Source organism: Apis laboriosa, unplaced genomic scaffold (genome assembly GCF_014066325.1).
Source record: "Apis laboriosa isolate Shangri-la unplaced genomic scaffold, ASM1406632v1 scaffold9_cov152, whole genome shotgun sequence".
NCBI lineage: Eukaryota > Metazoa > Arthropoda > Insecta > Hymenoptera > Apidae > Apis > Apis laboriosa.
The window spans coordinates 6,596,037-6,623,342 of NW_025224966.1; the positions used below are offsets into that span (position 1 = coordinate 6,596,037).

Sequence of the window (27,306 nt, forward strand, 5' to 3'; positions counted from 1 at the left end):
TGAATCCCAATTTATTAGAATCCTAATTAATCTTCAATGGGTTGAATTCAGTACTTTGTCAATGCTTTGTACCAAGGAAACACTAATTTTAAACGACATCATGAAACAGAATACAAGTAAATAATATCCAATAGGATATGTATAAAGAAAATTATCAAAGCAGAAATGCACAGATAATGTGATACATAATGCATAACGTAATAATGCAATTATATTAATAATTCAATATATAATTATGATATAATTCTGTGATAATATTTGATATTATTACTATCTAGATTAAATTAGAGATTCGAATATTATTAGAAAAAATATATAATCTGGTAAAAACTAAACACCATCTTTTTCAAACTTTCACACATTAAGTTATTATCTAATATGTAATCCATGTATTCATTAAATTCCATATATTCAAATATCTTCCATCAGATCCACAAAGAATCCACCAGGCAAAAACAACAACCACCCCCTTAACGATCCCCCTATCTATCCCAAATTAATCACTCCATCATTCACACATATCTTCACACTCACCACACATTACACCCCATTTAACAATCGCTTTTTCGCTCGTACATCCAATACACCACCCACCTCTTTTTCTCTTTCTTTACCAATCAACAATCTCCAACCAACAATTGACCTTTTTCACCGTTTCGACAACAGAACGGAACACATACGTATAAACCAATTCTAGAAATCGACATGGACGTTATACCTCTGCCACGCACATAAATCTTGCGAATACACCAGCAAATATACGAATGAAGGGAAATATTGGCAGCCCCTGTATCAAACGTTGTGATGCAACGATGGATCGATCGGATACGTATTGGGAAACGAAAGGTTGTCCAAGGTTCTTGACCTCTTCTCTCCTTATCCATTCTCTTTCAACGAGTCGTACGTATCACGCGTGTGAATATACACGCGTGTGCGCACACGCACGATGGCCAACACGTGCGTCACGTGTGTGCGGAAAATTGAATTCGACGCGGATCACGTGGACCGGCTTCCGTCATCTCGCAATCCTGTCAAGGGTTGACCCTATATAACGTCACATGTAAAGAGTTAACCATAGATGATAGGCGGGGTGATTGGAGATTATGGTTGTATGCGCCTCGAACGTTTCTGCCATCGTTGGGTTTCTTTCTTTTGTAAGGTGTTTCTTTTTAATTTTTTTTTTTTTGTTGTATTATATATGGAATTCATTATTCTTGTATATTTTTCTGTACTTTCGTCGCGAAAGTCTTGGAAAAATATTGGAGTAAAGTGTAGGAGATAAGAAGAATTTTTGGCACGATTTAATATTTCGAAATTGCACTGTCTTGAGGTTTACGATGAAAATTTGTTGTTTGGGGTTTTAAGATGGTTTGTTGGTGGTCAAGGATGGCTTTTAACGGTTAGTTCTTTTACGAAGAATAAAGATAGTATGTAGAAAGATGTTGGTATGGAGTTTCTCGTTTAATTTTGATAAAGAAGAATTTATTGAAAGTAGATAAAGATAATTATTTTCTTTTTTCCCCGTGTATATAGCTGTTTAGCATTAAGGTCGACTATCTATTTTTTTTTTTTTTTTTTTTTTTATGAAAGTAATTTACATAACGATAAGATAAAAGAAAACTCGTATTTTGTAACTAATGACCAGTATTAAAACCTGCGTTACGCGATGTTATTATATTCTCAAGACAAAATTTACGAGGGACTTCATCATTGACGCCATTTTACAATGAAATTAGATTTAACGATGCTTTACGATTTTTAAATGAAATCTCGTAAATTTCTTAATTGGAAATTCTGTGGGTCGAATGTGGGATCTGATCGTACTGGTTCAACGACAATCGTTAAAGAAGATACTTTATTTCACATCAACCTCCTTTACAAAAATATTATTTTTGTCACGTAAGAAATTTATCGCTTTAACAATCTTCTCCGCATTTTTCCTTCCCAAATGAAACTTTTCTCATTGAAATTTTTATTCAAACATTTTTATTCCAACGCTCTGTTCTCATTTTCAAGGGTGTTTTCAAAGAATGTTCGCAATTTCCCCCCCCCTCCCCCTTCCAAAAAGTGACTCTGCATTTAGTAAAACACTAATCCCCGCCCCCGTTTCAACCTCCAATGTCCAAGCATGCCAGAATGAATTTTCTTGGTCACTTCGTGACGCTATGCATTGTATTTAACAAGACTTGTTCTCGAACATAACCGGTATAATGAAATATTTCAACCGTACTCCGTTACCTCTTATTAATCCCTTTTTCTTCTTTTCTTCCGCCACCGGTGTAACTGTTTTTCTAATTTGTAAACGATAAAAATGTCCTCGTAATCTAGTGTGTCACGAAGTTTTCTCACGACCTCGTGAGACGAACTGTCCCGTTGGATTTTATGTATACTTGAGAAATATTTATATTTTCAGACTGTTTTAAGATTTCAAGACTTCTTTTATAAATTTATTTCTTATGAAATGTAAAAAATGTATATTCAAAAAACCATCGTTCTCTCGAATTCAAAAGACTCTTCTTAATCGCCCTTAAATATTCCTCTTCACAAAAATCTTCATCCCTCTTTAAATCGCCAAGTGTAGTGCTTGCACCACCACCTATCTACCCGATAAACTTGATATTTTCACGAGTATCACTTTGCCTCTTCTTACAATATCTCGTAGAAACTTGCAACATCGCAGCAACACGCTCATTCTTCCTCTAAAAATTTATTTTTATTTCTGATTGGCTGTCAAGCCCAGCCATCGCAATTGTCAGCTTATTTCCACCCCGGACGATTTCGATCGCTGAAGCCCGAGTTATGTCGTTAAATTTCAATCTATATGCCATACTCGACACTATGTAATTTTAACGTGTCGTCATATACGGGCCGATATTTTATGGGACTTCGCGACTTTTATTTCTCGTATAAAATTTATGCATTAAATAAAATTAATTTATATTTAAAATATATATATATATATAGTATATGGATTCCTTGCAACACGCAGAAAAAACATATACAGGGTGTTCGTGAGACATATTTGGAGAATCAATTTCAAAACAAACGAATGCATAATTAGTATACAATACATAATAATCAGTATATTTGTTGATAGTGATTTATTAAGGCAATTAAAATTTATATTGAGATGGAGATGAAGTGAGATAAGATAATTATCTCCGTTAAATATACACTTACTCTTCTTGTCACTTTCTCTACCTGTCGCTTCATTTAACATCTAAATTTAAAACATTTATAACGTTATAAATAATTTGTATACATCAATTTTTGTATTTGTTTTGCTTTCTAGAATCGAAAATGATTTTCAATCAGGAATTAACACCCTATATATATATATATATAAAAATCCCTAAATTCTTACGATACGAAAAAACATCACGCGTCACATCTATCCTTTACTTTGTTTACGGTGTAATGCATTCCTACCATCGAACGATAAAACAGGAAAAATATAGAGGAGCGAAAAAGAGGCGAAAGAAGAAAAAAAAAGAGAGAAAGAGAAGAGGATCGCACGGAGGAGACATAGAAGGTCGGTTGTCCGAGCTTTTATGGAGATTAATTGAAATATATTCAGATTGTAACGCACGTCTCTGCCAACGCGTTACGCTGAGTTATACGACGGATAAATTTTTGTTACGATGTTGCGTCAATAAAAGATGCGCACCAATTTCGCGAGAAGAAAACACGCGATTTATTATAATCCAGGATGTTGAGCATCATGTTCATTTCATTCACCGCCTCGTTTCATTGGGACATCAATCGCGATTTTAACATCATACCGACGAATCGAACAGCGGCCGAAAAATTAAATGGAGTGAAACGTAATAATGTTGCTTGCAGGATTCTTTGAGAAAATCGAGTAACGATGGGGCGAATAAAAGATTGATTTACGACCAGACTAAGTCATCGTTGCTCGCGATTATAAAAATTGGTTGATAATGAGTAATCCTATTTTGAAGTGGGGAGGGTAGGTATCAAGGGTAGGATTCATCCTGTTCGAATAACGCGCATGACCAGATGATTTATGTTGCGTTCGTGTTAATTTACGCGGAATGGTTTCGAGAATTAATTACCGGAGTGATTAATTCGTGCAAATATGGCGTATAGGTTCGATCGAGGGAAAAAATTTTTTAAAATTTTGCCAAAATGTAATCTTCCCATTTTGAATAATAAAGTTCAATGATTGATCGCCTTTAATTGATAAATGAAGAAATAGTGCTATTTATTCGAATAATTGTAAGAATAAACTATAGTTTTAAAAGAATACAAAATTAAGCACTTTTCAATAATATAAAAAATATATTCTATTGCAAAGCTCCAAACATTTCTAAATTCATTAATTTGTATCTAATTTTGTACCGATCCACACTTACCTTATAACATCTGGCATATTCTTAACCTCGTTAAGAAAAGCTTAACGTAAAAATAAAGGGTGAGAACAAACCTAGGAATTAGAATACGTGTTCTGGAATTCAAATTTTCCAAACTCACCACACGGAGAACCGTCTTCGGGGGAAGGCCGGGGGTGGAGGCGGCTGGGCTCGATGGCTCCTGTCAACCGACTCGCTCCTCAGGGCCTGGACAGCCTTGGGCACGGCCCTGAACGGCTCCTGGGGAGCCTTGGTGATCATACCGGGGGGCAGATTGCCATTTCCGACGGTGTCGTTGAAATTACTCGCGCCTCCGCCGACGCTTCCACCGCCGTGGAAGCTGTTCCATCTTCTGACAGGACCCCTGTTAGCAACATGGTGTCCGCTTCCGGGACCGCGTAGTTGGCTCGTGTGCTTGTGCATCCTCTCTTCTTTTTCTTCACCCCCCTCCCTTCTCTTCCCCTCTCAGCCCTCGGTCACCCTCCACAACCCGGACGACTCCTCTTTCGCCTCCATCCTCCTTTCGTCCCTTCTCCCCCTTTCCTTCTTTTCTATTCCGTCATCCGTCCCCGAAACCCTCCACTACATCCTTCGCCACTTCCTCCCGTTCCCAATTCCTCTCCACCTTTTCCTTCTATTTCCACCGATCTTCCTCCTTTCCCTTCTCCCTTCGCACTTTTATTCAAATTGGGATGTACGCCCTGTACGTCGTCGACGAGCGTGCACGTCCAATCAGAAGCTGTTTATCGGAGGGAGGGGATGGAGAGTTTCCCGCCTCTGTTGAAACGAATTCGAATTTTCGAGTTAGGTTTTTTATTTTTTTCTTTTTTTTTTTTTTTTTTTTTTGGATCGCTTCCGACGAATTTTTGCGAACCAGGCTTTGGATCGATCCCCGTTGGCGAGGTTTCAATAAAGTTTACGGGGATTAACGTGATACCTAGAGTTTCCAAGGATCCCTTAGGTCCTTGGGGATTGAAAGTTTCGTTTCCTGTCTCGGTGGAGATTAGATTAGAGCGTGGAGCGTTGATAGCGTAGAACGTACAAGGAATAATAATAATTAGCATCTTTTTGACGTAGTCCAAATGCACATTATTTTTTAGATTTAATTATAGTACAATTAATAATAATACAATTTGTTGGAAATCTAAAAATATTATCTAACGAACGATAAAAATTAGATACATAATTTTTAGGATTTAATCCTAAGTATTCTATGATTTTGCGTACGTATGTTACATATGAACGTGTAACACAATGGATTTTTTCATGTAGGTTCGAGGCCAATAAATATTACGTAACTTACGAGCTATCACGACTAAATATTGATTCAATAAGTCTCTCTAAATCTCTTCCCTGCACGTATGCGAAAAACTAGGTTATTCATCGTTCAACAGAAATTCCCACGAATCTCTGTAAAACGACTCCTCCGATCCGCCAAACTAAAACAGAATACACTTTAAATAGAACGAGAGGAGTCACGAGAATTCTCAGCATCTGGATTCCAATTAAGCTCAAAAAATTCGAGGGATAATTCGTAATCTCTCTTCGTCTCGATCATATATAATTTTCTCATAATTAAAAAAAAAAAAAAAAAAGAAAAAGGAAAAGGAAAAAATAATAACAACAAGAATAAACAACCGATTAAAATTTATCTCCTCGAAAGCGATCGCAATTAGAATTCGTCCAGAGAAATAGTCCTTTCTGTCTATATCGCAGACAAGAGAATTCTCAGCGCCTCGATCGTAATTAGAACCAAACCTGAGCAGCCACCTCCGCTTCCGTGTACACAGCCGCCACGTAACGGAAGTCATTGTAACCGCGAGGAACGCGGTTCTCGAGCGTATATCCAAAGCACAAAGCCCCGTCGTGTCTTCGTGTAAAATCCCAGAGAACCGACGACACGACTTTATTAACGCGGCTGTTGCGTTTCCACCTCGTGGAAAAGGACACGAAGCGAGCGAGTAACGCGAGCCCCTTTCTCCCCCTATCTTATCAATTTCGTTTGCTCTCGTGATAAGAGCGCAAAGGTGGTGAAAGAAGGTGGCCGATAGAATCGAAACGCGGCCATAAAGGGATCGAGCGAATAACGGCGCCATCGAGAGAAAGATAAGTCCCTTGATCCGTCCTACTGATTTTTAGAACGTCGAGGTAAAAACGGCCTCGATAAAGTCAGACCGTTCGTATCGCTCTGCCTTTTCGCCATCGTTTTCCTACGATTTTTACGAAGGAGAGTAGTGGTACCGACAAGGATAAGAGGTTGATCTATGAAACGGGTCGAGCGTTATTGGAGAAATCGTTTTCGACGGTGGATGGCTCGTGATAGGGCCTCGTGGTGTTTTTCGCTAGATGGTTTTGGATGGCGGTTTTTTTTTTTTATGTTCGAGCGCGAATGAACCTTTTATGACGGGAGCATGATGAAGTTTACGTGGAATTTTTTGTAATTGTATAATGTAAAAAGAAAAAGTGATTCAAGTATAAAGATGAAAAATTTTTTGTTAATATATAAATGTTTTGTCTTTATAATAGCAACACGTGTATTTTTTATATTATCGCAATTGGTAAAACAATGAATTGAAAAAAGCTTCGTCGAAGAAGTAACGTTTGTACATAAAGACATGTTTTTCATTTAATTCACTTTATTGTTCAGTAATTTATAAAAAATGAAACGTTGAAATATTATCAGGGATTGATTATTTCTTTTCTGTTTAGATAAAGATTAATGTAAATCGTATTCGATGAAAAATATGTTTTAATTTCATAAAATTCGTGAAGATGTGAATAATTTTTCTAATCGAGAAGAATCAATATTTCTTATATCGAGTATAATTTGTCAAGATTATTGTACAAAAAGTTTTCAATAAAAAAAAAAGAAAAGGAATAAGACAACCATCTTTTGTTAGAGAAAATGGAAGATTTATATATAAAAAAAAAAAAAAAACATCAAAGTTCTAAGAAGCTCTGAGATTTTTTTCATAATCTTCTCTCTTTGAATCGAATCCTTTATGTTTCTTTACGATTTTTTAAGGTTCAAAGGTCAACATTGTGAAACCATTCATCGTGAAATTTGTCAAGATCATATTCTGAGGAAGATTAATAGATCACACGTCTTACGTGAAAAATTATTGACTCGAATTATACAGACAGATTTCTTAAATTATTTAAAAATTGTAACTGAGAAGATCAAAATGTAAAAAAAAAAAATACATATCGATAAATATCAAGAATATTCTTGTGATACATTAACCTTCTATAAAGAGAGGATTTAAAGATTTCCAAAAAAATCAAATTGTACGAATAATATATTCAGTATATAAAATGTTCAATTCAATGTAAAAAAGTAATACAATATAAACAAGTGACATAATTTATCACTCAAAAAAGAAAATGATTTCTCGATTGATCATATTTGAAGAAATGTCGAGAAACTATGATGAAAGGAAGCGTGTTAAATTATGAGAAGACATCGACCATTATTACCTCTTTCTTTCTTTTTTTTTTTTTTTTTTTTTTTTTACAAGGAACCATGGTCGCACGGTATAAATATATACACTGAATGGAAAAAATGACTAATTTATAGAAAGAAGAACCGCTAAGATTCTCTCGCGTGTATGCACTGAAACATCGTCAGCCATTACTCTTACAACATGAATTCCAACGAAGAAAATAAGATTTCATCCCACACTTTCAACTCACGCTTTATCACAGGCCACTGTCTCTTTTTCCCATTCTATCGAGAAATTACCTCACGATTAATATACCGTAATATATCTTACACGATTATTCTTAATCGAAATCATATATGTGCATACACTTAAACGACCTAACAGTATCTTTTATACTTACTCGTAAGCATTAAATTAAAAATTATATAGCGTCCAATTTTGTATCATTTTCTGCTATTAAAATCAACAATTATAATATATTAAGATAAGAAAAATTAATTATTATAATTATCGAACATATTTTTACGATAATATCATTTAAATATTACAACTGGTAAAATTACAATTACCTAAAAATTAATACTTTAACCAAAAACATCATTATACGTATTTAATTACTTTTTACAATAAATTTTACATTAATTTGAAATTTTCTTTAACATCCTCATTAATAAACCTTTTCATAATAACCCTATCAAACTATTCTACAACTGCAACCATTTATAAATAAACCGTTTAAATAAAAATCTAAAAAAAAGAAAAAATTGTCATTCCTACTCGCACAACGGATAAAAAGTAAAAGTAGCAGCGTTTAACAACTGCTCGAGAGCATCGAGTAGGAAGAAGAAGAAGAAGAAGAGGAAGAAGAAGAAAAAAATTAAAGTTTAAAAAAAAAAAAAAAAAAAAAAAGAAAGAAAGAAAAAGGAAGAAAAGGAATCATGCCACGCGTGTCTATCCTCGTTGCCTCGAGCGAGTCTGAAATCCGAAAGACACAGAGATTACCTGGGGGACACACAGCCGTGGGAAAGTCTTAGTAACGGCGCACGGTGAAGTGCATAAGAGGTCCCCGAGGAGGAATAGGTTTAAGGAGTAAGAGGGGTAGGAGTGGGTAGACCTTCTCGAGCCGGGTGTATAGAAATTCAGCGAGCTTGCAAAACCTCTTGAGCACGCGCTCGAGAGAGAAGCGGCTCGTCTTCCTTTTGTCTTGTATGCAGGCGTTGAGGAAAAACTGTGTACGAAAGAAGAAGCGAAATTCCTTTGTGAAGGGGACGTCAGCAGTGGGAGAGGGAGGGGGAGTCGGCAAATTGACCGACGGGGATGAAATAAAAATCCCACCCTCTCCCCCTCCAGAGTTTATGGCTCGATGGATCGTGAGTTTTCCAATTTCGACGTTTCCGAAATTTCGAAGCGGATACCGTTGTAATTTTATTTCAAAGGATTAATATTTGTTTGATGTTGGATGGCGCAGCGCGTGTACGAGCTTGATTCGATTTTTTTATATATATATAAATATTTATTATGGGTATGGTCGTTTATTTGATTTCCTTTAATCTTGGGTGAAGGTAATTGGGTCAAATTCTGATCAGTGAATCGAAATGGAATTTTTGTTGGCGATTATCTTTTTCTTTTTTTTTTTTTTTTTTTTTTTAGATAATTGGATGCGTGTGTGTTTTTAATTAATAAATTAAGAGGAAATTAAATTTATTTGTCGTATCGATGCACATTTGTAAAAATTGGAATTGTGGTTAATATGTGAACGTATATATATATGTGGCATTGTTCTACGAGGGGATTAAATTCAAAGATTGGGTAGATTCTTCGAGGTTCCGTTCGAAGCTTAAACAAACAGAGGCAACGAAACAAGATGAGTAGTAGATTCAGCGAAGCGTCAAACCACAGCAAGTTTCAAGTATCGCAACTCTCGAGACAAAAGCGCCTAAGACTGTGTATAACAGCTCATTTTAAGGTCAGAACCTTGAAACAGAATCAAAAGTACGTTCTTCGTGTTTAAGTTCTTAATAGGGTTTTTAATATTTTTTCAAAATCCTCGGTGTTAAAAAAAAACATTTAAATTGTTTTAAAAAGAAGTTAGTTTAGCCAATTAGCTAATTTATATGTGACAAATTTTTATCCCGATATAATATTCTTTTTCGCGTGTTTCTAATTAATCTATTTTTAAAATAATAGTTTTATTTAAAGTATATTATATTTAAAATAATATTTATATTTATTTAATCGATCGTACTTCAAAGAATTTTTGATTTTGTACTTTATATTGATTAAAACATTTTCCGTTGCTTTCAATAACTATCACAAACACCTGTATGTTTAAACTTTGAACTTTAAAGTTCAATCAAATTTATTAATTCACCTGATATTTCTTTCAACAACTTTATAAACGTTATGCTGTTATTTTACTCCTCATTCATCATTCCCCACTGATTTTCAACATTTTTCCTATTGTTTTTCCCCATAATTTCTCAAAAAGAGTTCTCCTCCCCTCCTCGTCACTAAACAAATCATCAGTGATTTTATCTTCCTCTTATCTATCCTCGTTTAAAAATCCATTTTAACCCATTCATATTATTCCTCGTCCCTTTTTCAAACTGACTAAACTAATCTTTTCCCCATGAACAAACTCTCCCCCAAAACACTCCTTCAACCCCCTAATCTTGGAGGATCCACGGTTAAATTTCCCCCAAAACTGGCACACACGAAAAATCGACCAAACGTGGCAAAACATGGCCGCTGGAAAAGTTTCGCAACTCCGTGAACCAACGACCAGTTCTTTTCAACCCGTTACCATCCGTTTAAACATTCTAACGCCAGACTCGAGTGTTTGCGAACGCGTCTACGTAAACGTGCCCTACGTAAAAGTTCCACCGGCTGAGTGGCCATCGTCGGGAGCCGGCGGGTAACCCGCGGGAAAATTTCCAGCATTTTCCAACAAACGTTTCGAGAAGAGCAGGTGCAACACCGCCTCGAAAATTTCAGGTAAATTCAGAGAGGTCTGCCCTCTTCGTTGAATCTTTAGAATCCGTCGTTCAATCTTTTAAGAAAGTTTCTCAGGGAATAGGAATGTTGAGACCGAGCTCCTTGAATAATTCTTGGATTCATCCTTTGTTCTTGTCTCGAGATTGAGGGGTGCGTACGAAAAGATTTTTCTTTCTTTTCGTGATCGAGATTCTTTCATCGACGAATCGATCGTCTTTTGAGATCATTTTGCGCGCAATTAGGAGGTAAATTATTCTCGTGGATTTAAGATAAACGATAAGGATTTATAGGTAATCTTAATTGATACATAATAATGTAATGAACGATGAAGATAATGTGAAGTAGTTCGAAATTGTCTTTCGTTTATGAAAATTTTTCTTGTCTCCGAATAAATGAATTTAGGCAAGAATTTAATATTTTTGATAGATAGAAGAGTATGGAAGGAATGCGCACTATTTATAGACAATGTTTGATATATTTGATATATTTCTCCAACGCACGGTAATATCAAAAATATTAAATGGAAATAACTGCAATTGCAAACTTTATTTTCCTAATTCAATTTTTAAATTATGCATATTTGTAATTATCCAAGGAATAAAATTGTGTTCTAATTTTTTCAAATGTTATTCTAAATTAGCAGAAAAATTAAGAGAAACTTTCAGAACAATTGCAGTCACGGAAGAAGAATACAATTAACTTAAAACTTCGCGGTTAACTGCTACCGCTTATGGAAATAAACTTTTGAAATGAAATTATTACGTTCTTAAGAAGTCTTAATAGGTTAAGACTCGGTATCAGTGCAAAATATACGTTCGAGTTTAATGCCTGTTTGTCACGCAATTTAAATGCTGTGGTGTAATGATATTTTTTTTTTTTTTCTTTTTTCTTAAATAACACGCTAAACTTCGTCTCATTTATCTCGTAACCGTGCACAATAATGCAAGATTAAGATACAGCAATGTACAACTTATTGCCCTATTCGTCACGTATCTAATATTAGCATGTCACAGCATGATATTTTTTTATGCTGCTTTTCATATCCAATGCAGCTATCTTCGATTTTATAACGATAGATTAGATAGACTCGGATATATAAATTACTAGGATATTAATTTTAACAGTTATTTAAAGATTTTCTTTTTTTTTTATACATATATACATTACACATTTTATATATTTTTATCTCGTAAAATTAATAGCCACATGAGTAATTCAATTCAAAATATTTGTCACCTAGAATTAACGTTGCGTGGGTTTCTTATACATCACAAATTGCAATTGCATTTATCGTTTCGCAAAATTTACTTTCGATGAACGTCATTCACGCCTTCGCATCCATACACGAAATACACGCAATATGTATCTTGACTCGAAGAGGAGAGGGTTTCAAAAGATAATTACATATCCTGTTAAAATATTCTGTTAAAATTATCACATTTTTCCTTCCATAGAATTACATCAATCATCATCAATCTGCTTTTTATCATTACAAAATTCCTCTCTAAAATATTAAAAAGGTGCAAAGATTAAAAATCCAAACATCGAATGGTTCTTTCCACAAAATTCCCTTTCGATCAATCACGATCGCTCCACCGCCATTCTACAAAATTCCTTTCCAACACGTTGCAAAAGCTAATTCTTAAAAAAAGGAGAGGGTTTCGAGTAAAATCGAATCGATCCTTTCACAAAATTTCATCAATCATTATCAATCTGCTTTTCATCGTTACCTATTAAAATTCCTTTCCTAAAATTTCCTAAAAATCCAAACATCGAATAGTTCTTTTCACAAAATTCCCTTTCCATTTTATAAAATTTCTAACGCGTTTCAAAACCTAATTGTCTCCAAATTCTTAAAAAAAATCGCAAAATCGAATCGATCCTCTCACAAAATTCCATCAATCATCATCAATCTGCTTTTCATCGTCACCCATTACAAAATTCCTTTCCTAAAATATTAAAAAGATACAAGGATATTAAAGATCCAAACATTCTTTCCACAAAATTCCCTTTCCACCACTTTATAAAACTTCTAACGCTTTACAAAAGCTAATTACCCCCAAAAGAAAAAAACCTCCCAAAATCAAATCGATCCTCTCACAAAATTTCATCAATCATTATCAATCTGTTTTTCATTGTCACCTATTAAAATTCCTTTCCTAAAATTTCCTAAAAATCCAAACATCGAATGGTTCTTTTCACAAAATTCCCTTTCCATTTTATAAAATTTCTAACGCGTTTCAAAACCTAATTGTCTCCAAATTCTCTAACCTCCCAGAATCGAATCCTTCTACAAAATTTCTCTCGATCAATCCTCCTCCTCCACCGCATATCAGTTTCGTTCCTCGATCACCGACGCTTATATAACACCCGGCCAAAAGTTTCCTCGACGCCAGGCATCCCAGACACCGTCAACCTCTCCATAGGGACAAAAGGAGTCGCGATAACGAAAAGTTGGCCGCGTTAACAAGGCCCGGCCACAAACGAAGCCAACGAGCGAGACAATTTCGAACCGTTACACGCGAGCCTGTGAACACGATAAGCTGGAACCAGCGTGAAGAAGAAACTTCAATTTCAAGGCGGGAGTGCGCGAACCGTGTCGTCTTCCGGTGTTGGTAAAAATCTCGGCTCGATTATTAATTCTAATTGCTCTTTCGTGGTTCGACCAGTTTTTGCATTAAACCTTTTGTTTCAAGCCATGTATTCTGTTGGAATGTTGATCTTGTTTTTTATGGAATTACGACTCCGATCGTGAGCTCGATGAATGAACTCGTTTTGGGCGGGAAATTTGAATGAACGGAACGAATTATTAACTCTTCGATGTGAATTCTTCCCTTGTGAAATTTCTTCCCTGTCTCGTATCGATCCCCGTATGCAAATGTATGCAAATTTAACAATTTATCACAATCACAAATGATTATAGTATTGTCAAAAGGTGTTATAATTTTAATCTAAATGGCGATACGCAATTCTTAACAGTTGCTCTTCTTAAATGAGATTAAAATATGCCATAAACTGTTGGAATATTGTTCTCAAAAATAGAGTTTTGACAGACGTGTCTTTCATTTAAAACACTCTCCAAGACTCTAATTTGGCTCTCGAACGAGAGTGCAACGTTATGTTGAAAGTTTCTCCCTCTATTCTCGATAGATCGAGAAACCAAAGATTCACAGACGCTCGAAAGGGTAAAATTTACGATTCTTCGACCGCGAAACGATTGGACGCGATTTCATTGATTCCGGACAAACGGGGCGATAAACGAGTTAACGAGAGCTATTCCAAGCGCTTACTTCTTCCCCTTTCTGTACAACACTCCTGTACACTCGAGATATCATTCCTCGATATTCTCGATTACTCGACGTTCTCGTGATGATTTCACGCGCGACGTGAAAGCAATCTGTTCCGCGGCCGGATGAATCGGGGAGATAGCACCGGGCCACCAGGTGAATCAGGGCTGATACGAAAAGGGGAGGGAAAAAAAAAAAAAAAAAAAAAAAAAAAAAAGATAACGTTTACACGAAAAATATAAATCTGCATGCATACTCGTTCGAGACGAGTCAATATTTGATCATACTCGCGCGCGACATTTACTTTGTACCCCGATGAAAATTATCTACGGGGTTTACTCTCTTTTTCTCCATCGGGCGCAAACTGTTTACAAGCGCATTTTCCACATCCCTCGCGTGTCGAGTCTCGTTCGAGTTTCTTTTTTATGGTAGAGGCGTTTAACTTTTGTCTGGGATATGGGATCTCGTCATCACGCTTCCTTTCCCTTAAAGGTAAAAATGTTGACTTGATTATTTTGATTGAATAATAAGGACAAGATATAGGGGGAGGGGGAAAAGTTTTTAATTCGATGTTAAATAATTTGTTTCGTTATTTTATTTGAGTTTATCGATTAAAAATTAAGAAATTATTCGGAGATTAATCGCAGAGATTATCTTTCAGAAAAATTTCGATTCATCTTTCCACTATGATTTAATGGAATTACGTAACGTTTAATAAAATTATTAAAATCTTATAAATGCATTTTGTGGGGAACGGTAAAATTAAAGTCGTAATTATTGACTTGTCCTCCTTCCATCTTTCACTTTCTTACCAACCCTCGTCGTCACGATTTACATCGCATTGTACAAATCGATAAGTTAATCGAATAAAATATTGAATTATTAAAACTGACAAAAATAACCAGTTTCCAGAACGGTAAAAAAATGAATCCACAGAGATTGCAGTTTTATCATCTCTAAATAGTCAAGTCCATGTTTCCTACAACCGGCATTGCGTACTATGTATCCTCCGCGAAACAGAGCATGACTCTGGCCTCGGTTTTATCATCCATCCGGGTCTCGTAAAATTGTTAACAACGCTCGGTTTATCTTTTCCCCCGTGAAACGAGTCGTAATAACGATAACGTTCGTTCGATCTCCACGAGATCTCCACAATTTCTCCGAGTTTCTCCTTCGTGAAAACTGAATCAATCGTTACTCGTTGGTAATTACCCTTCCGTGATACAATTTATTACGCAACAGCGGGACGATAAGAAGCGTGACTTCCTCGTCGAGGAGAAAAACGAATGCATCGCGTTGGACCTTGAAAGTTAGGTAGCCAATCAGCCTTGAGAGTTTTTGTGTCCTTTTTCCATCGATCCGGATTGCGGAGGGAAAAAGTCGTGCGAATGTGGAAGCTAGATCTTGTACTTTTCAAGTTTCTTCTTTGAAAGATGGTCTTTCCTTCGAGCCTTGAATTTGTGTAGGTGAAGGCCATTAAAGTTGATTTTTATATTCGTTTCACAATCTTTGTGTTGGAGTATTTTGTTTTTGTTTTTTTTTTTTTGGAGGATTTTCTCAACAGTGAAATTGTAAATTTGAAATTGTGTTGGAAAATGACGATTCAATCGATTTTGAATTTTCAGATGAAAAAGAAAATTTTTCTTACGTATTTTTCTAAAAATTAGAGTGTATCTATGTGAGAATCGAGAACGATATTAAATTTGATGTATCGAGACAATTTTTGAATTTTTGAATATGTTCGAATTCAATTTCTCTTTATTAGATGATTCCAAAGGGAAAAAGTTCCATTGAAACTCGATCAATGGAAGTTAAAAAAGGAGGCTGAGATCGAACAATTTTCCATTCGTGTCCAACTTTCTCTCGATAAAAATATAATTCATCGAAAGAAGGAAAAGGATGAATAGTAGAGAAAAATATTCTGATTTAACTGTATTACTTTCATTGGATCTTTATTTCTTATCCTATTCATTTATTATTAAACGTACATATATTAAGTATCTTAATCAGAAGAAGAAAATATGAAAGGATTGTCTTGATACGTCGATTAATTTCTTAATTTTTCTTAATACATTGAAGATCATTTTTTGTAAATTAAAGGATTTAAATAAGAATGAAATTGAATTATTATCAAGAGTTACCAAAGAAAATGAGCAAAAGAATTCAAATAGAAGTTCATTATATTCTCTAACGACTGTACAAAGAAAATCAATGAGAAAGAGCACCATTGTTATTCCAGTTATGCAAACAATTACGTAAATCTACGCAAGAAAATCTACTCGTTTCTTTCCTGTTACTCATTCATCACATTTACCAACCCAACTCATTAAAAATATCACTAAATAGAAATAGTACTTTGATCAACAAGTGAAATAACTCAATTTTTTCCAATTCTTTATATTCAAATTTTATTTCTTGCATTCTGCAACAATAAATTACACTGCGTGTGTATGTGTGCTTCTAAAAAATCTTCGAAATCACACTCTGCGAAAAATTTCTCAAAATCACGTTACAAAAAAAGAAAATCAAAAATTCTGAAACCTACACATATAATTCCAAACACAGGCCGATGATTAAAAATTATTTCCGTGCTCGAAGCATGTAAACTCTGTAACATCTGACCGATTTTACAACCCCATCATACCAGTTCCAACCAGTATATCGCTGCAACGTGACGCAAAACGTGTAATCCACGTCCCTTTTTTTTTCTCCAAACTGATTTCGATCCATCAACGAATCAAAACAAAAACAAAACAAAAAAAGAAAGAGAGATATAAAAAACATCAAAAGAACAGAACAAACCACAAATTCGCCATTAAACCCTTCCAAGATATTCGATCGAAGATCTAAATCTATTTTTCGCGAAGAAACGAAATTTGATTGCAACAAACGGCATTGCCGTTAACGACGACACGAAAGACAAAGGAGATCGCGAAGAAGATCGAAGAGAAACGGTAAAATGGTAATGAGGACAAAGAGATGAAGAGGAGGAGAGACGAAAAACAAGAGAGCACGAGTGTGGAATAATAGGGCTAAGTAGAGTATGTGTAGTCGAATGGAGAAAAGGCCAGTCGAGAGAGAGAGAATCGTTGCAAGGACAACGGATCCAGTCATTGTTGCTTTCCTTCTTAAACCTGACGATCCTGCGACTTTCAGACAGTTTCTGCTAACGAGCAGTATTCCCATAAGCCTTTGGTCTCTGCGCTTTTTTTTTTCTTTTTTCTTTTTTTTATCTACCTGTGACAAACAACGAGGATGCTCGCGTCTTTCGGTTCGCCATTGTTTTCTAGGATGCGAATTTTGTCGTTTCGGCTCAAGTCGTGGGAAGGAAATATGGGAACGAAGGGAATATAGGGGGGTGCGAATAAACGAGTCTTCAAGGACGAGTTCTTTCAACGAACGAAATCTGGGCTAATCCTTGGAAAAAAAAATGGAACTCCTTTTTGAAGTGAACCTCGTTTCGTGAAGGGTATTTTTTTTTTTTTTTTTGATTTGGGACGGGCTTTGGCTTTACACGATGAGCTTTAAATGGGAGTTTTGTGAAGTTGGAATGGTGAAGTGGATATACCAGTTTGTTTGGTTTCGATGAAAAAAGATTTTTTTTCTTTTTTGAAGAACTTTTTTGATCGCTTATACGATACAACGAATTTTTTGTTAATTTTTCTTTTCTTTTGGAAGGGAGAAAATATTATTAAATAGTTTTTGAACTTTAATATAATATGTTACGTTATTTTATAATTGTTACGTAAGGGGAATTAATGATAAATGTGTTCAATGAGTATATAGAATAAGATTTATACGATGTTATGAACAATACGATGAAAATGCTCGTTCAAATATGAAATTCGTATTTTCGACGGGGAGCTTTTAAACGCAGTGACATTCATACAACGCATACCCATTAGCGATTTCATAATTGCGCCAAAACGAACCAAATTGCCTATAAACAGACAAAACGAAATCTCGTGCGATTCCTCTCTTCTAAACGAGAAAATTTATTCAAATCGTTTCGTCAATAATACGCGTATCATGAAAATTATTGCTAAATATAATAGCTTCAACGATATTTCATAATACTTTTTAATAATAACTTTTTTTACAGTCCCAATGAAATTGCGTACGTAAATACGCTACTAAATTGAAGACCCTTTCTAAACAGATTCAATTAATTTTAATAAGTCCATGAAAAATCAGGATCAAAAAAAGGATCAATTTCCAATAAATTTGATTCAATCCTTTATCCACATTTCTATTCTATATTTTCATATTTCACTCTAAGATCCCTATCATCAAAAAATTTTCCAAACACATCCAATCTAATACGACAATATTTTCAATATATTTAAATGAACAATCATCTATAATAAAATATCCATCATATCGATACGTTTCTTTCCATCATCCCTATCCATCCATCCATTCTTCCATTCTACCATTCACGAAGATTTAAGCGGACGGAACGTATATACACTTCAAAATTCAAAGGACCAATCGGCATTAAAATATTCAACACATTTCTCAACAACTTTTAATCCCCGATTCCCAATATCCATACGTCGATCATCCTAACTATTTCTATCCCAATCACCCTCGTTCCCAACGATTTATCGAACACGTATATCCTCCCACACGGTGTCAAAGATGATTTTTACGGCATGTACTTCGTAGACGAGCGTCGCAGCACAGGATTGGCAGGGAGATTTCGTGACAATCAGGAAACTCACGTGGATGGAGACGAACGCGATACGCATTTCTTGGCTCGCGTGTATTTATTCATCGTTCTGAATTACGATACACGCGTGTTTATTCGTCGCCTTCTGAATTACGATACGCGCGTATTTATTCGTCGCCTTCTGAATTACGATACGCATATATTTGTTCGTTGCGTTCTGAACTACGATACACGCGTTTATTCGTCGCCTTCTGAATTACAATACACATGTGTTTATTCGTCGCATTCTGAATTATGATATGCTCGTGTTTATTCGTCGCTTTCTGAATTACGATACACGCGTAATTATTCGTCACGTCCTGAATTACGATACGAGCGTTATTATTCGTCGCCTTCTGAATTACGATACACATGTGTTTATTCGTCGCATTCTGAATTACGATATGCTCGTGTTTATTCGTCGCTTTCTGAATTACGATACGTGCGTATTTATTCGTCGCGTTCTGAATTACGATACACGCGTAATTATTCATCGCGTTTTGAGTTACGATACACATGTGTTTATTCGTCGCATTCTGAATTACGATACGCTCGTGTTTATTCATCGCGTTCTGAGTTACGATACACGCGTATTTGTTCGTCGCCTTCTGAATTACGATACACATGTGTTTATTCGTCGCATTCTGAGTTATGATATGCTCGTGTTTATTCGTCGCCTTCTGAATTACGATACGTGCGTATTTATTCATCGCGTTTTGAATTACGATACACGCGTATTTGTTCGTCGCCTTCTGAATTACGATACACGCGTATTTGTTCGTCCTTCTGAATTACGATACGCGCATATTTGTTCGTCGTGTTCTGAATTACGATACGCACGTATTTATTCGTCGCATTCTGAATTACGATACACGCGTTTATTCGTCGCCTTCTGAATTACGATACACATGTGTTTATTCGTCGCATTTTGAGTTATGATATGCTCGTGTTCATTCGTCGCCTTCTAAATTACGATACGCGCGTATTTATTCGTTGCGTTCTGAATTACGATACGCGCAAATTTCGCGTTAACAAGAGGCCCGCCGAGTTCCGGTGTTCATTCCAACAGGGGGAAACAGAGAACGCTAAAGCTACGGGGCACGGAGTCTCGAGCGCAAAAGGGAGAGGAGAGATTCAAAGGCTGGCTTAGCGCGGTGGAAAGCTGGTTAAACGAGGGCGGCAACCGGCTTTATGGCTCTGCACAGTGGCCACCGTTGTGTATGCGCTTCCCGTATGCATCTCTGAATATCGTTGTCGATCGCAGTCTCTGCTCTGACTCCTGTCTGCATCGACAAATTATGTGGCCGAACGAATTCTGAAGTGGCCGGGAAAACGCATCGATCCGCGCGCCTCCCCCTCTGCTCCCCCTCCCCCTCCCCTTTGGCTAACTTCGCTCTTTGTCGGATACACGAGAACGGCGAAAAGGCGAGGCTTCGTTTTCTGTTCTGGCAAAATATCCGCGTATATAGCTCGGCGAGGTTCGACGTCCTTTCGCCGCGGAACGATCGGCTCGGCCTCGCCGAGCGGAAAATTGGATCCGTGGGCTGGGGAGAGAGAGAGGTGAGAATCGGATCCGCTCAACGTTACGACGTCAAGTGTACTTGTCACGATACTGAGATTTTGGATTTTCACTCGATGCTTCATTTCAATCTGATTGGAATTTGGTTGAGGAGCAACAATGATCAAAGGTATTTTTTAAAAAAATATTTTTTTTTTAAATATCGATTTCGAAGCGTTGTTTATTATTCCCTTATGAATCAAGTTCGTTTTTAAGATGCAATTTTTATGGTTAATGGTTTAGATGGAGAATTTGTATCTTGCTTCCACGATTTGTTCGATTCCGGGTGTAAAATGAATTTATGACGAATTTCGTGAATGGATTATGTTTCTGGTTAATTGAGCGATTTGCTCATGAAACTTCTCTGCTCGAGAGGTGAGTAAATCTACCAAGTTTCAAAGTTAAATTTTACACACTTCGTGACGATGAATATTATTTACCCAGGTTTTTGGTGCAGAAACGTTAAAAGAATATATATGTATCGCTGGGTTTAAATTAACTGAACTCTATTTCGATGCTACAAGAAACGTTCTTCGATTTCATAGCAGTGAACATACGATTGCGAAACTCGCGTAACACGTTTGCCCCAATTTCAATTTCGCGAAACAACGGAACCTCGGAGAAATTTTTATCCTCTTACAGGCTTGCATTTTCCAACGAGTTTCCAAGAAGCAAACGTGTTAACGCTCCGTTCTTCCTCGAGCAGAGCGGAAGAAAGTAAACTCCTCGAGCCTACTTTTCCATCCTCTAAACTCGATCCGTAAAACAATGACCCAGTTACAGGATAGTTTGATAAAACGGAAGGCAACCCAGAAAATTTTTTATCACAGATTTTCCCGCTGTGACCGCAGTTTCACTTCATTATTCGAACATTAAGAGTATTATTACATATCGTGTCGTTGTTCACGCGCTCTTAAATAAATATTAATAAATTTTACTCGAACATACATACACATATAAAACTATAATATCATTATCATTCACCATCGTTAGAACATTTGATCCTCCAACAAGTTCCCACCCCACGAGCAACACGACGCTCCATCACCATCACGTTCCACATCCATTTCCTCGAACGCAAGTCGACCAAGAACGGAAAGAAAGACGAACGAACGAGATCCTCCCCCCACAACTTATCACCCAGGCAGAAGGCAGAAGGCGGGCCCGCCAAAGCCGGAAAGGCTCTCGAGAATCGATTACGGCACACACGCGCATGCATGCGCCACTCTGATATTTCATTTTCGCGTCTCTTACGCGCGGGGGGAATCACGAAACGTATGCAAAACGACATCGCGTGATTCCAAACGCGCGAATTCCGTCGTCACGAAGGGCGCGAGAGGCGAAGGGGGAGGGCAAGGGCCACACACCGATACAAGGGGGGGATGGGACGAGAAGAAGAAGAGATAATGTTTCACGTCGAGACCCTCCGCGAGGATCTGGCGGTCTGCTGCTCTAATATTAGATCCCTCTGCCTAATGCGTTTCTTGCTCTATCGTGGTTCCACGGATGATTTATTCCTCGATGGTTCCCGTCCTCGAGGTTCCAAGAAAGAGAGAGAGAGAGAGAGAGAGAGGTCTGCTTCGATCTCAGGGCGGAGGAGATGAGAGGTAATGGGGAGTTTGCACGGGGCGGGATAATAAGAAGGGAATAAGTCGTGGAAAATTGGTACCACGATTGCTCGATGATAATTGCGCGAGGCTTACGACAGGTGGATTCGGGATTTTCGTTTGAGAAGGTTTGGACAATTATGAGTGGCTGCGGTCGGGAGAGCAGTAAAGTCGAAAGGAAAATTGTTGGTATGGTTGGTATGCGGTAATTGCGAATGTGAAAGGTTCGCGGTGGATGCGATTGGATTTTCGTTCGAGGAGGTTTATGAAGAATTATGAGCGATTGTGTTTGAAATAGTTGTAAAGTAAGTTGTGGAAAATTGGCGGCACGATGATCGTTTAAATGGTAATTGGCAGTGTGGAGAGGTTTATGATGGATGCATGGGATTTGAGGAGGTTTATGAAGAATTATATACGTGATTGCGATTTGTTTGAAATAGTTTGATAGAAAATTTTGTAAAAAAAAAATCAACCGCAGTGATTGCGAGATTGTAGCGTTATTTTTCCATAAACATTTTTCCACAGAATTATTCATATAATCAAATACTTGACTGTTGGATTAATTCAATGACGAGATATTGAAGTATTTTAAAATTAAGTAAACCGGGCCAACAATATTAATCGGAATCTCAGATTCAAGAATCGTTACCCATCAACCACGAAATAAAATTCCAACTGATTTCCTTTATCCCTACAATTCCCTCGAATTTCACAAGAATCCTAATTACTAGATACCTTCTTCTCGTTCGACCATCATCTTAAATACACATCACATCCCTGGAAACACGTTATTAACCCCAAAGACAAATGTTCACGGACATCAACCCACGAATCTTCTCATCATCCGCCTCTAACAAATCGTCTCGTGCCAAGTGCTCGACCTCCAACCAACTGCAAATTGAGCCAAACGTGCATCAGCTTCGTCCACGCGTAAAAATCATCGAGAAACGCAAACGTTCGTACGCGGAATCGCGACTCATACACGGTCGAAACGGTCGTTTTTCGAGTGAAAGTGGACGAAGACGATGTTCGGTCGTCGATGGTTGTGCATACACGACGAGCCACTGGGAGTCTGCCTTCATTGAGAAAGACAGAAGGTTCCCACGGCGTGGCCTACAGAGAAGACGCATCAAACAGAACGCGACCGAGTTCAACGCGCCTCGAGGATCGAGGAAAAATAGTTGCGAAAGTATCGTGGTTCGATTTGTCGTTGAAAGTGCGCCGAAGAAGAGTCCAAGTAAGCGATAAATGGATGGTTTCCAGTTGTGTAAGAAACGTTGTTCGAAGAATAATTGATCGAAGAAGAAGAAGAAGAGGAAGAAGAATGGCTTTTGAGAGGTGTCTATACGTTGTGGAGTGGTGTAATGGAAATTGACGTGGTGAAGGGGATTTGAAACGGACGTGATGAAGGTTAAAAGGTGATTTAGAAGGTATTGAGAAATGAGAGAAGGTTGTTCGGCTTGGTTAGAATTGTTTCATTTGAAAATTTGGAAAATCAAATCAATTCGAGATTTTGCTCGAAAATTTAATAGTTTAGAAAGATATAGGAATATCTATTGATAATAATTTCAATATTATCGAGCATGATATCTCGTTGATATAACATAAATCGCGTACACTACCTTCTATGGTGTAAATATGGTGTCTATAATAAGATAAAACGCGGCGATATTTTTAGTCGAGATATTAATATAATCCATGCAAACTGGTACAATCTTCCCTAGTAGCTTTATTACGCGCTATAACGTGAAATACGAAGTAGAAGTTAATAAAAATAATAGAACTTGAAGAAAGTGAACGAAAAGTAATCGCACTTTTAAAATCTTTGCTCTTTGTCCTCTTTTTCCTTTTTGTTATCTTTAGCTATGTATACGAGGGTAGTTTAGAATAATAGGTCAGAATATATAAAAAACGATAGCAACGATATTTAACGTGGAATTTATGAGATATCGTGAATATTGAGAAAGAAAATTGGAACGAATGTTTAAATTTTCAATTCTTCAAATTCTTCAGAAATAATTTCGATCTATATTCGCCACAAAAAAAAAAAACGAAAACCTCTTCCAACAACTTCACACCCTCCAGTGAATTTAAATCAACTACCCCGTAATCACATAACATCCCTCCCCCTTGGTGCAGAGGACCGTCTGTCGACTCACGAGGAAAATTGATGGACAAGGAGGTGGAACTCCTCGTGAAGAAAGGCTTTTCTCTTTAAACTCGTTCCAAGTGTGGGAGGTCGTCGCAGCTCTTAGGGGTTAAGGAAAAAATGAACCGGCGCCGCGCGAAAGCAGCCGAAGAAAAATACATAATGGAACGAGAAACGTAGGAAGAGAGGAGACGGATAGAGAATTGATGAAGAAAGAGTCGAGTAACGGTGAAATCCACCAACTTTATCTTTCCCGTTAAGCCGGCTGTTCAGCCGCGTTAAGAAGAAAAACGGGATTACCTTTTCCTTTCTCGATTATAAACCGCTGAAAATCTCCATTCGAAAGTTCGCCGCTCTTTCTTAACCAGCTCTATAAAACTCGCCTTTTCTCCCTCGCGACCTGTAATTCTCCGATAGAGGCCGTTTTTTCTCTCTCTCTCTCTCTCTCTCTCTCTCCCCCTTTTTTTCATCCATTTTCTCCCCAGCACGGAATATGTTATTAACCCTTTTAACGAGCACCATCTTCTCCCTCCCCTTTTTTTTTTATCTCTTTTATATTTTTCTTTGTCGTTTCTTTAACACCCTTTATTGTCCTCTTTTTTTTCTTTTTTTTGTTATCTTTAGCTATGTATACGAGGGTAGTTTAGAATAATAGGTCAGAATATATAATAAAGGAGCAACGATATTTGCGGAATTTATGAGGTTACATTGTGAATGTTGAGAAAGAAAATTGGAACGAATGTTATTTGTTTATTGTTGTTTATTGTATAAAATTTGTTTTTTTAATATCTCTATGTATGCAAAATAAGTTAGTGTAGAATTTTATTCGAGTGGTTGTACTTTATCATAGGATTGTTCGTTTAATTGTGAAACATGTATGAAAATAAATATCTTTAGGAATAGATATAACATACATTTATCGAAAATTGTCGATGAAATATTTGTAATTGGATATATGATATTCACCTTGTTTTAAATTATTTAAAAGACAAATGAATAATTTAAAAATATATACGAATTTTATCTCTTTTAATTTTCCTTCTTCGTCCATCAACAAAGATAGAATTCGTGAAAATATCGTACGTATTTATCCGTGAGAAGATATTTCAAAGAAAATACGAACGGCTCAAATTCTTTTTTGAAAAATTTCAACCGGGTAATTTAAAAACTCGTACACACTAGCAAAATTTTTAAGATATTTACATAAAAACAGAATTTCGTGGTTTCGCAGAGAATTTTCTTTGCATTAAAGATTTCGTGGTTTTCGCGAACAAGAATCAAGAATATGAAATTTTTAACCGGATAATTAAAAATTCATAAAATTTTTTCATTCGGTGTAAAGAAATTTTTAAAATATTTTTCTATCTCGCACAGACAGATGCATCAAACGTTTTTTAATCTCTCGTCTTGGAATACGAAACAAAGTCCACTTAGAGATAAAAAAAAAATAAATAAATAAATCGTAAAAGGGAAGAAATATTTTAAATGGATAGAAAAATGTACAAAATTTATTAAAAAGGAAAAGAAATTAAAAAAAAAAATATATGAAATCGCTAAAAAATTAAGTATCGTTAGAAAAATATAAAATATCATTTTGATTTTTCAAATCATTTCGATCGGTGTCATCTGATGCGATTTCAATTGAAAATTATTTCAACGTGATTGAAAGGGAAATAAAGTGACAAGCCGGCAGACAAAGGGAACGTCTGCAAAACGAAACTTTTTCAAGGATTGGAATATCCAGGAGGAGGAGATTCGCTCTCGAAGCTGTAAGAGAGAGAGACAATTCAATGTGCAGTCTCAAAGTATCGTCAGCCCATTTCTAATGGTATTGCCACTCGATTTCAATTTCGTCTCAACAACGATTTCCATCTGTCACCGTGCTCCATTCGGTAAAACTTTCTCGAATGGAAATGGAATATGCTGTAGACTCGAATAGGATCGACAAATGGAATCAGGATTTAGATTTAATATATCTCGGCGAAAAATAAAGTCAAATAGAAATTGGAAATAATTGTTTCTGTTGTTGAAAATACTATATTGAAAATATTTTCTTTCTTTTTAGATAAAAAAGGGGATGAAAAATTGTTCCTGTTATTTTTCGATTCATTCTACAGTTTCTTTTATTGTAATTTACTAAATTAAACAAATATATATTTTTTTTTAATCAAATTGCAAACAGAAATGGAAAATACAAAATACGTATATTGGAAAATTTTATTTTTATTTTACTATGATCAAAAATAAACATGATCTAGTAACTATTTTATTCGCAATTCTCATTTTTGGAATCTTAAAATGTAATTTAATTTATTTAAAATTATGTTAATTTATTTAAAATTATTTAATTTATTTAAAATTATGTTAATTATTATATTTATAATTATAACAATGCTTGTGTTTTTAAAAATTTTGAAAAAAAAATAATAAACGAGGAGCTCATAAATGTATTTTCAATTTCAATTTCATGATCCATAACTTTTACAATTGTGCAAAATAATCTTTCCATTCCGTCAAAAAAAAAAAAAAAAGCCAAGATTTTTACCATTAACTTTCCTCTTAATTTTTCCACAAAATCAAACTACAAAAAATCTATGTATTCCTTTGCCCACCTTCAATTCACTTTGATCAATAAAAAAAACCCTCAAAAAACTATCCAAATTTAACACTGAAAAAAAAAAAAAAATAAAAAAAAAAGAAAACACTCCACAAAATTCCATTCACTTCTATTCACCCCATTCGATTTCTCCGCGCCACATCCCCACTCACATAGGATATATACGTGTATATAAATCTCGGCAAAACAAGAGAACACATTTGCAAATCGATAATAAATCAATGTTTGATCGCGGCAGAGGGCGAACAAAGGCCGATACGAGGCAAAATCTATGAATATAGTTTCGTGGAAATGCGGAGGATCGAAATAGACAACAAATCGCGCACGAATTCAATTTCATTTCGACGGAGGTTCCGCCACAGGAGAGAGCAGAGATATCGGCGGTTCCAGCCAATGGCAATCGTTTTAAACGCGAATCGATCACACTTTCCGCGCGAGTTGCACCACTGTTATCTTACCAGTGGCGTTCTTTTTCCTTTTTTCCCCCCCTTCTCCTTCTTTTTTCCCCCAATTGGAATCGAGCCAACGCGGAAGAAGCTTCTGAACATCGTGAACAGCTCGGCCGGC

The 27,306-nt window shown here is 36.2% G+C and overlaps 1 protein-coding gene across 6 annotated transcripts in view; it reads right to left on the reverse strand.

Moving 5' to 3' along the window:
* Positions 1–27,306, reverse strand: part of LOC122719920 (rap guanine nucleotide exchange factor 2-like) — a 202,153-nt gene that overhangs the window by 56,998 nt on the left and 117,849 nt on the right. For 3 of the 6 annotated variants that reach the window (XM_043946185.1, XM_043946193.1, XM_043946183.1), the window contains exon 1: positions 4,495–4,847. The exons of the other annotated variants lie outside the window; for them this stretch is intronic. In XM_043946185.1, the coding sequence (XP_043802120.1) occupies positions 4,495–4,796 (302 nt within the window). In that variant the 5' untranslated portion in view covers positions 4,797–4,847. Of the gene's footprint in view, positions 1–4,494; positions 4,848–27,306 lie in introns of those variants that run through there. 6 annotated transcript variants of the gene reach the window in all.